An 11704-nucleotide genomic window follows, 5' to 3' on the forward strand; every position below is an offset into this window, starting at 1 on the left:
AATCAACGATCAAAAAACAATAACTACGACCAAGGTTTGAATTCCATCTCAAATAGAATTGTTTCCAATAAGAGGACATCTATCAAATCTCTACTAGGAGAGGCGTTACATTTGATGCTTGAAAGTATTTTGAATAGGATTAAAAATACCTATGCGTATTTTTTTAAAAAAAAAAAAGAAAAGCAAACAAGAACTACGAAGTGATCGCGATTTGAGAGAGAGAAATGCAGAAGCGCGTCAACACCTTGTTGGCAGTACAAAACAAGGCCTGGCTTTATTATATAGCTAAAGAGAGCAATATAGTTACTTCGAAATCATTCCAAATAGATAACAATATCTAAAGTTATATATCCTTCGCATCAACATGCATTTTTGGCGAGAAAAACATAGACATGCATGGCTCAGCCGGTGTTTTGCATGCCAGCAGCAATGCCTTTCATGGTCAAAATAAGGGTATCCTCGAGACCGGGTGCGTACTCGCTTTTAGGGTTAAGCTTGACAAGTTCTGCTGCTGGCTTGCCTGATTCCATATACTCCTTCGATAAGTGTGGCCTCAACTTCACATGGTAGTCTGGATCACGTATTCTCTTTAATGTGTATGCCTGCAACACGTTCAGGGTTGTGATGTATGAATCACGAAGACGAAGTCTTTGCTTCAGGTACGGGTCCCCTTCAAGAACATCCTTATGCCCCGCAATCTGCAAAACAACATTCAAACCAACAATGTTCATCACTGATAACATCACATCCTATAAAATTCTTTTCCCAGAATCAGAGCACATGAAGTGCAGGGAATGACAAAAAGCAGAGAATTTAGTTTATCGTTGTTTTAATGTTACCCAAGATTTTACTATGGCATGGAATGAGATGTCACACAAACTGTATTTTCTCCCTATATATAGCTTTTAATTAACACATCCAAAATGGCCCCATAATTGAAAGAAAGGAGGAAAATGGGAAGAAGTAGTTTTCTCAAATTTTACTGTTGCTTGAAGTTATGCTTTAAACAAGGATATAACGATTTAGTGAATGCTGAACTAAAATAGTTTGTTGTTCATACCTAACAATAACAGCAGCAGAATATATGAGAACTTTAGCAAGAAAAGTCATGAATATAGACATTGGTAGTTTGGTACCTGGAGGAGGAAATTCTTGGTTTCTTCAAATTTATCCCTTAGACACTCTCCAAATGACAATAGTTCTCCTGAGACTAAAAGTTTATCATAAAGTGCAGCAATCCCTGGGTCTCCCTTGGCGAACACCATCTCAACCAAGTCAAGAGTGACTCTGAAGAACGGCCACTGATTGTACATAACTTGAAGCATTTGGAGATTCCTAGGATCCTTCTCAATTGCATGCTTAAATGCTGCACCAAAACCGAGCCATACTGGTAAATGAAACCTTGTCTGTGTCCACGCAAATATCCATGGGATAGCTCGCAGTGATTCAATCCCTCCACTTGGTTTTCTTTTTGATGGACGACTCCCAATGTTCATTCTTCCATACTCCAACTCAGGTGTAGCCTGCATTTTCCATCATTACAATAAGAACAAGAAAAAAAGGGAGAAAGAAGGAAAGACATTGCAGGTCCATAAGTACTGTCAAAAGAAGATGAAAAATACTTGATAAGAAAAGAATGCTAGGTATACCCATGGGTTTAGCTCACTTAAATTTCTTAGGAGCCAAGAACTAATACCAAGGGAATTAAAATAGATTGAAAATAATACTTACACTTCTGAAGTATTCAACAAAGCGGGGTTCCTGGAAAACAACAGAGCGATACTCCTTCGTGGCGATGATTGCGATCTCATCCATGAGAGCACGCCATTCTGGTTTAGGTGACACAGGAGGGTGCATTCCATGCTCAAGTGTAGCAGCAGTAAAGCGCTGAAGTGTCCTAAAGCACAAGTGCTCCTCTCCAAACGACTGTTCAATAACTTCACCTTGGACAGTCACACGAAGAGACCCATGAATTGTCTCGGGAGGCTGAGACAATATAGCAAGATGAGTAGGGCCTCCTCCTCTTCCAACAGTCCCTCCTCTTCCATGGAACATTGTAAGCTTCACACCAAAGTCTTTGGCAACCTTTATCAGCTCTTCTTGAGCCTTGTACAGTGCCCAAGCTGCTGAAAGGCGTCCCGCATCTTTACCTGAATCTGAGTATCCAATCATAACCTCTTGCTTTCCATTGATTCGGTTTCTGTACCAATCAATAGAGAATAGGCGAGCTACTGCAGCCGGTGCAGCTTCAAGATCAGCAAGCTTTTCAAACAAAGGGACAACTCTTAATGGCTGTTTCACATGACATTCACGCTGTAGGAGTTCTACAGCAAGCACGTCAGATGGTGCTGTCGCCATTGAGATGATGTAGGCTCCAAAGCTGTCTGCGGGAAGCTCTGAAATGACATGGAAGGTTTCTAAAACATCGGCAATTTCATCAGTTTTGGGAAGATCAGGGCCGAATAGGGGGCGCTTGCCACTGAGTTCAGACAAGAGCCATTCTTGCCTGCGTTCCTCGGACCATTCTCGGTAAGATCCAATCTCCAAATGTTGCGTGATTGCATTCATGACATCAGTGTGCCTGTCTGATTCTTGACGGATGTCAAGTCTAACAAGTGAGAGTCCAAATGTAGAAACTTGTCTCAGGAAATCAAGGAGGCTTCCATCAGCAATTGCACGGTCACCACAAGCACAGAGTGACCTATAGCAGAGCTCCAGAGGCTCCAGGAACTACAACAAATTGCCATCATTTTCTTGTTAAGCATAATTGAACAATAAACCATGATTCATGTCTCAGAAATGATCAAGAGCCAAAACAAAAACTGGAAGGATATGGGAATCTGCCATTGTTAGTACTTATAGTAACATTAAGGTTGTCTCTTTAGGATGTCAGATAGTTGAAGCTGTTGTGAGAGGACAGTACCTGCTCAACATTTGTGAAGGTTGTCTCCTCAGGGATCTCAGAGTTTCCATGGGCTAATAAGTGGCGAGCACGTTCGCGTGTATTGTATAGCTTGTCCCTCACATCACCCAGAATAACACGATATGGCTCATTTGGAGGAATTTGTTTCCAAAACTCTGCAGCAATAAAACATTGGTTTTGGTAAGGCCAATCGAAATTTAATTTTCAATAGAGATAACAATAGTTCAAAAGTTTCATTCACAACAAAATGGTATCATTATTTCATACCAATATAATGTTTAGCATCTCTCTTAGACGACCCATGGAGTTGATCAGCACGAAAGCGAAGCTCATCATTGCACCGCCACATGGACAACTGAAACATAATGTAACATGTAAGACTAAGAACCTTCTTGCAAATAATGGAAATAATAATAAACAAGAGAGAGAACTGTACGTTGATACCTCAAACATGAGATCCTCAATTTGAGAGAAATATAAATTAGCAGCCATCATTCTGGCCAATAAGCATACGTCCCTTGTAACCTCAGGTGTTACTCTGGGGTTCCCTGTAATGCACATTAGATAAAGAGGTCCAATGAAAATCAGCCTCGAACGACATGCAAGAGACATAATGGACGAAGAAAACATGAAGAATCAGATATTTTGAACCTATATCGTATCATCACGTGAAAAGAAAAGTTCAGAAGGCTAACAAAGAGAATTGCTATGTAATTGAAAAACACGGAAGAAGAAAGATACCATCACGATCCCCTCCCATCCAAGAAGAGAATTGAATGACAGGAGCATTATATGGCACACGTTCATTTATTCCAATGTTCTTCAAAGCTGTGTCAACCCGACGCAAAAACTTTGGTACACCCTTCCAAATTGTCTCATGGAAGTAGCTCATTCCTGCCCTCATCTCATCTTGTGGGGTAGGGGGAGTCCTTCGAATTTCATCTGTACGAAATGCAGCTTGAATCTGCATACCCCCGGGGGGGGGGGGGGGGACACTTTAAGCCATTGCAAGCAAAGGTGCGGTACTTATCTATGTGGATCATATAAAGCATTTAGTGACAAGAAGACAATGTACGACAGTAGATATTTATGCACCTCTCTTTGTAAAGCCTCGTCAAGTTCCTGCTTATCATCAGGTGTTATGTCTTTAGCATATAACTGAGTCAAACAATCCCTTATCCTGAAATTGAGGAGAAAAAAATGATCGCCAACCAGATTAATAAACTATACTTCTGCGGTTCTTTGCAGATATTGCCACAGTTCTAAAAATAACGGCGTGCATATTACCATGCTCTGTCATTACAGTTTATCTTTTCTTTTAGGAATTAAAATTAGACCTTCAACCTTTGGGGGAACAAAATTGAGACAATGTATAGCTTTCAAGTACCAAAATCTCTATTGGCTACTCCTTCCTTTATTGCTTACTAATGCTAATAGATAGATTCGGAAAAAATGGGCCAACGTAATTACTCAAAATTAAGGATCGAAATAAGAGATAAACGAACCTTCCATGCTTTTGGAGTAAAGATCTACGAACAGACTGAGTAGGGTGAGCAGTTAAGACCAAATCAACAGTCTGGTTCTTCAAAGCATCAAAGACTTGCTCTGGGGTCTTGTTTAGTTGGTTCACAAGCCTCTTGAAGGTCTCTTCAATGTCTGATTCAGTGATGGCAGAGTTTTCATCCGCAAAATCACCCTTCTTCAAGAGCTTGATCCTTCTTCTATACGCAATCTGAACCTCCTCGGCCAAATTGGCCAAATTAAGCATGTGAGAAAATGATTTGGCAACAACAATGGAGTCCCCAGCATCAAGGCCAGTTAGCATATTCCCAAGTTCCTCCAACTTCTGAGTGTTATGCTTCCCTTCGTACTGAGCGGACCTCTCGTAACACTCTTGGACCTAGTCCATATCAAATCCATTCATAAAAAATTCAGAAAGTCCGTCCAATTGAGCATGGAAGCTCGAACAGACAATTCATGGACTATAATGCATCTGGAATAACTGAAAATAGGGACTTCGACAAATGACATCGACTGGTTATATAATCCAATTCCAAGTCCAAAACAGATACAGCTTCTTGTCACATGGGCATGTTCCAAGACCAAAAAAGTTCATAACTTCAAGAAACAAGTGGAAGTGTGGTTTTGGGAAATCTGCTAGATTGAGCAGAAGAACAGGATCTACGCAAGAGCACAAAACTAAACGAGCAAGAATTAGCATTACAAAAGACAAGAAGTGGAAATGACAGTACCGTTTCTCTGATGTCTTCGCCATGTAGATCCTGAAGAATATCAAGGAAGCGATCCAGCAACAAAGCATCGTACTCGACCAACTTGTCATCATCGGACACCTTCGCAGGTGCCAGTAACCTCAATTGAGCATCAATTGAAGCCATTTTCTCAAGGTTCCGAGTTGCCATCTCTCTCTCTTTTATCTTACACTCTCTACTGCTTTGGTCTATTCCTCACTCTCCGAACCAGTCAATTCGTCCAAGATGACGCAGAAAGTAGTTAACTCACGTAATCAAAAGCACTGAAAGCGAATCTTTCTGGTTTGAGAGGATAGGATAAAAAAACGCAAAATCTCGTGAGTGCACAGATGAAGATCTCGTAGATTCGAAGCTAAAATGTTCCTTGTGATCTCTGCACGGAAAAGTACGGAGAAAAGTAAATAAGCTCGAGTAGCAACTTCACCTCCGTGACGACGAAGAAGAGAAAGAGAAAAAAGATTTGATTTTGATTTCAAGAGAGAGACGTGAAGTAGGCGTTGTGTCGTAGTATCACATTTGTTCGAGGGCCTCTAATTTATAGACAAAAACCCCATCCGTTTTATTTACATGGAAAACATAATTTGCGCATAAACTATTTTCAAAAGAGTTGACGAAAATTATGATTAATTATTCCTCTCAAATGATTTTATATTTTCTTCTCCGCAGAATTTGGAATTTGGAGGAGTCAGTAAAATGCAAGACCCGCCAACTGCCACGTCTATAAAAGTCAATGCGGAAAACGAGCACCGATTCTGACATAAAGTAGCTTTAGAAAAGTATTAAAGTGCTCATCATAATTTTTCAACAATTTAAATTAAAAATATTATTTTACATTTTATTTTTCAAAAATGAGTAGATATAATAATTCAGAGAACAAAATAAAAGGGGAAAAAAGTTAAGCACTTAATAACTTTAAGTGGCAATGGTAAGTGGGATTATTAGGATGGGATATGACATGGGAGTTGGATTTAATTTTCAAGCTTTTTAATATGCTATTTTTATTTTAAACATAAGGCATTTTTTATCAAATGCAAATTTTAAATATACTCCTTCAAGTTCAATGCATATTTATCAGATTTTTTTAAGTAATTAAGTAATTATGCGAAATTGGTGGCATGACAGAGCGACAGACAAAATTGACAAAATGACATAATAATGTCGGTTTGACTATGAGTGTGACTTCAAATCATGGCTGCTTCTACAGAAATCGTGTGAGTATGGGAATCGTAAAAACAAGATTTTTTTATCTTATCAACCCAAAAAAAAAAAGATTTTTAAGCCTCATATTTCTACCCCCACAATTTCCTGCTTCATAATTACATGCTCCACAATTGACCATTCTCAGAGGCCCCCTTTTTTCAGCATCATGCCTTGCTCCCTTGTCGTAACAAAAATCCACTTCTAAGTTCTAATATTTCAGTTTTTTGTCTGGAAAATTACTGGTAAATTAAGATATTATTTTAAAAGAATACTAATTATAAATTTGTGCTAATTTTAATTATAAGAGCTAGTTGACTAATTTGAAGAGATTAAGAAAATAAGTTAAGTTAGTTATTCGTAGTAAATATGTGTTATCTTTCCTAAAATATCTTTACTAATCGAGTGTGCTGGTTAAAACTACAACTATTAGAAGAACTATCTTAAAAAAATGTAAATATAAAAAATAAAGTGAGTTACGATTTTATATTTAAGATCAAAATAAAAATCAAATGAGATTTTATATTAAACACTGAGATTTGGGAAGCATTAGAGGGGGTCAAGAACATGTGTCGTAGATTTATTGGCCTTACGACATTTCGAAGGGTCAAGTGAGTTGACTCACGAGTCAGTCCTGGAAGCCCCTTCTTGTGGGTTGCATACACGTGGCGTTTGGAATTTCCAAGAGACAGGTTTTGATTGACGTATTGGAATTGATTCCGTTATTTCTCTCTTGATGATGATATCAAATATCAATCCATTTTCCCCCCTGAAATACCACATGTTTATGACTACCAACATTTTGTGAAACTAATAAAGAAATTCGATCAGAATTGATCAGTTATTCGTATGCCTAATAATAAAATCTAGAAAAAGCGTTAGATATTGGGTGACACAAAGGATAATAAAAAAATACTCCTCCGGTCCTTATTATAAGACCCATTTCACTAATTTGATTAGATTAAGAAAGTTAGGTAAATTAGTTAATTATAAGAAATGTGATACGTTTTTCCTAAAATACCATAATCATCTTTCTTAATACCCCTCTTCCTCTTCTATTTGGTTATGATTGAAGGAGTATCTATAGGGGTAATTTAGAAAAAAATTGATAAATATGAGAAATGAGTCTTATATTTAGGACCAAAACTAACTCAACAGTTGGGTCCTATATAAAGGATCGGAGGAGTACATGCTTATGATTAAATTTAACTCCCAACTAATTTATATATTAGGGCCCGAAAAGAGTATTACTTATTTGTGTATTTTTTTGGGTACATGTTAGCGTCCTCTAAGAAGGTAACTTAAATAAACCCTTTGCATGGTTTTTTTTTTTAAAAAAAAACCCTTTATTCGGGGGAAAAATTTTCGTGATACTAATGAGAATTCTAGTGTGAAGATTTTGATAAAAGTGTAAATATAAAGCCTTTGCATTTCAAAATTAATTTGAGCTCAGAGGCGACAGGGATATAAATATTTACAGATATATATAATTTATTAAATTTCAATATAATGTGTACCGCAAACACACTTACTTGGAAAAAAGGGCAGGAGGGAATCCTTGTGATAGACCCTGACGTATTGAATGGAGTAGGAAGATGCCACCGCATATGCTCATTCCTCGTCAATTACTCCCATTCTTCCCTCCCCCACGCCACACCTTTTTTCTCTCTTTCTTTTTTCTTTTTGGGATTATGGTCATAGCTTGGGTTTTTCAAACCATTTACTAAAAATTTACTCCCCCACTATTTAACATTATTTGTACTGCTTCCGTTTCTTATTATAAAAGTTTGTTTGATTCTTAATTTGATTCTAAATATAAGATTCCAATTTATTTTGTCTTTCATATTTATTTATTTTTTTAAAGTAATCTTTATAATAGTTGTACATGTTAAAGGTTTTATCAAATGGTAATTCTAGCTAATATTTATGATTAGCAAGGGTATTCTAGGAAAGACAATACCTATTTATAATAAATAATTAATTTAACTAATTTTCTTAATCTCTCTAAATTAGTTAATTAGATCTTATATTAAAGACCAGAGATAGTATTAATTTCAGCCAAAAAAAAAAAGAAGAAGCATTTTTTGAATTAATGAGTATTTGGATTGGCTTTTCGTAAAAAATTTTATGTTGTATGAGGTAAATGCAAGTGTAAGGATGGAGCCTGGTTCTCATCTTATATTGCATTTCATCTTTGGTGGGTTAAACTAATAATAGGTTTGATAACTTCATCCATCCCAAAAAGATTTAAAAAGGAGAAAAGGTTTCAAGTGGAGCATCGGATCATTAACCGCCACCAGGTTCAGTGTTTGATTCAAAACTAACAGTAAAATATATTCACAGACCATGTGAAAGGATATATAAATGCTTGTGCGGCAAATTGGCGTTCGGCCACTACTTTTCTTTCAAAAATAAACTACTTTCCGATCCAAACAATGCGGTTTTTCCTTACCCATACCCAGGTTGATGCAGGCCTGACAATGGGCCAAGCCCAACTAATGAAGAAACTGAGTTGGGCTTTTGATCCTAAATGGGCTTCATTGAGCCCCTAACACAAAAAAACAGATGGAAAGCTCAGCTTATAATTTAAATCTAATTTCACTATTAGATTCTAAATATAAAATTTAGTTCACGTTACAAATTAAATCTTATATTTAAGATGAGAAGTAAAAATATACATTCATTTTCATAGATGTTAAAAATTCATATTAATTTTTTGCCCTCAGAAACATCAAAGAAGCCAAGAAGACAAACAAAAAACATTTAGCAACTTGTGAGGTCAGTGTTACGTACGTCATAATAAATTGTTCAATTGGTTTCCAAGCACAATTTTCATTAGCATCGATCCGGATAACAAACCTCAGGACCAACCAAAATAAACGTAGTTATATATAATTAGGAATCTCAGACACTTCATCGAAATTGTTGAAAATAACAAACAATTCTTTTCAAATCACCTAAAGAATTAAAATTTGCTTGAAAACCAGGTTCTTTTCATGCAGTGCACGAAATAAATAATCTGACAAAAAATTTTGATCGAAGAGGTAAGAAGACAAAACTAAAACTGATAATGATCAAAATGAAGAGAGACCAGAGCCAACGCAAAATATACACTGTTCCTATATATGCGTTGTAATAATAAAAGATAGAAAGATATGGTGCAGTATTATTAAAGGTAATGGACAGTACAGGTTATATGAGATTATAAGATTCGATTTTCAGTGCTGAAATATGATTTATATGTGCAGTTGGTGAGTCGTACCTTATATATATATGTATATATAAATATATCTGATAAATTGAAAGTAAGAGAGGGAAGGGGGGGCAATGGAAGAACCAGTAGGGGCCATTTTGCAAAGATTGAGGGGCTATGAAGTGAGAAAGGAACAGTGTGGCATGAAATGGATCGGAGTCCAATCATGGTTCAGAGATTGGAGGGGTTTTGCTATTTTTTTGGCTTCACTGTGACATCAAAAGAACAAGAGAGATTTGTGGGGTTAAGCAACCAACACAAAAATATTCTCCCAACAACAGCACAAAGCACTTCACCACTCCTTTGAAAACGACAATTTACCCCTTGTCCGTTCTTTAGTCGGCAAGGTACCAGACACCACTATAACCAAAAACACTCTCTATCGATCTCTACATATAATGTACAGATTCATGTGTATGTGTGTGTCTGTGTCTGTGTCTGTGTCTGTCTGTGTGTGTGAGTGTGTGTGTGTCAGTAAATAGTACTTTGTCAGAGAGACTCTTTTTAACTCTCTCCTTCAATATTAACTCAATTCTCACATCAGTCTTGAGGGAGCCAGTATTGCTTTAAAAGCCTCCACTTTGCTCAACCTGGGAAGTGAAAGCTGAACCTATCGTACTGAAACTTTATTTTTTCCTCTGAGGTTTTGATTCCTCATCAGGCAATTGTTTTAAAAGTTAATCTGGTTTTGATTCCTTCGATCAGTTAATGGTGTTCTCTCTCTCTCTCTCTCTCTCTCACACACACACACACACACACTTGTTCTTAGTGTCTCTTTGTCAGCTGTCTCCCTTGGTAGATTAAAGCTAGCTAGCTAGCATTATATGTCTAGTAAAAAGAGACTGGTGATGATGATGCCAATATAATAACTCTTCTAAGAAGCTGTGATAGGCTGTGCATTATCTCCACACGATACCATTATATTTAACATCACATAATAATTAGAAAGAGACAAGAGGAGGGAGTGAAAAGATAAATATATATATATATATATATATATATATTAGAGCCAACATGTTATGCCTAATATAATTTTCTGCACTTACTTGCCAGAAAGACAAAATGTATATAATGATGAATGTACAGTGGAATCTGATACAGAAGTGATCATTGCACATTTTGTACGCCTATGTCACCTAACTTCTAACACTCCTCAGTTTAATGTGAGACAACTAACTTAATTATGATATCTCTAATGTCCTATATATATAGGATATGCGGAGTTATCTTCACTTCTATATATATATATATATATATATATCATCATAGTTTGGTTTACTGTTATCAATAAAAGATATGGCTTCACTTTCATGTTTCAAGGCTTTGCCGCTTGCTATCCAAGATCTTTTAATTTTTTTTATTGTTTCTTTAGCAAAAATATCTCAAATTGTACTCATCATTTTAATTTGTTCGCTAGGTTATATGATCTCTCTAGTAACAAGCTTAGGGTTTAGACTACAGCACACTCCCCAGCCCCCACTGTATGATGATAGTTATCTAGTTAGAGCTCATCAATGATATATATGAGCAACTTTCATTTTCTGTAATAAAGTTCACGAAGGACATTAACGTTTCTGTGAAAGGAAAGAATATTATCGAATCTGTTTTACTGTACTGTTTATGCGTTCCCACACCTCTTTCTGCATCTTTCGAAGATACATTGGGGGGGGGGGGGAGGGAAAAGAAAGAAAGAAAATTTGAGGACATGACATTGATTTGAAAAAAAGAGCAATTAATAAGTTTTACAGAAAACTGAAAGGACTAATTAATGGCCTAATAGTCCCAAAGATCGGCCTCAAGAGATAAAGGCAAATCTTTAATTAGGGCCTCCAAAGCGCGAAGAAAGAAGCTGTTGAGAAAGGCAATTGACAGTGACGGTAATAAAGAGCTACAGTATGAAATTAAGAGGGGCATAAGAAACAAGAAAGAATCAATTTCCTTTCAACTTGCATATGATGATGATGCATAAATGACTGTACAAATATATATACAGCCAAACTGACAATTATAGGACTCTCAAAAAATTACCATGTACTGAGATAATTTCTGGAACAAGTTGAT

The 11704-nt window shown here is 36.6% G+C and overlaps 1 protein-coding gene across 1 annotated transcript; it reads right to left on the reverse strand.

The window, feature by feature from the left end:
- Positions 1-225: 225 nt before the first annotated feature.
- On the reverse strand, positions 226-5680 carry LOC114720269 (phosphoenolpyruvate carboxylase). The gene is made up of 10 exons (XM_028905912.1): positions 5176-5680; positions 4429-4823; positions 4019-4103; positions 3665-3887; positions 3368-3471; positions 3191-3278; positions 2924-3078; positions 1732-2730; positions 1137-1523; positions 226-698 (listed from the first exon to the last, which is right to left on the reverse strand). Exons 1-10 carry the CDS (start codon positions 5341-5343, stop codon positions 402-404), a joined length of 2901 nt encoding a protein of 966 aa, XP_028761745.1. The 5' UTR covers positions 5344-5680; the 3' UTR covers positions 226-401.
- Between the last annotated feature and the right edge of the window lie 6024 nt (positions 5681-11704).

This window comes from Neltuma alba, unplaced genomic scaffold (genome assembly GCF_004799145.2).
Source record: "Neltuma alba isolate B1F8T4 unplaced genomic scaffold, ASM479914v2 tig00011972_pilon, whole genome shotgun sequence".
Classification (NCBI taxonomy): domain Eukaryota; kingdom Viridiplantae; phylum Streptophyta; class Magnoliopsida; order Fabales; family Fabaceae; genus Neltuma; species Neltuma alba.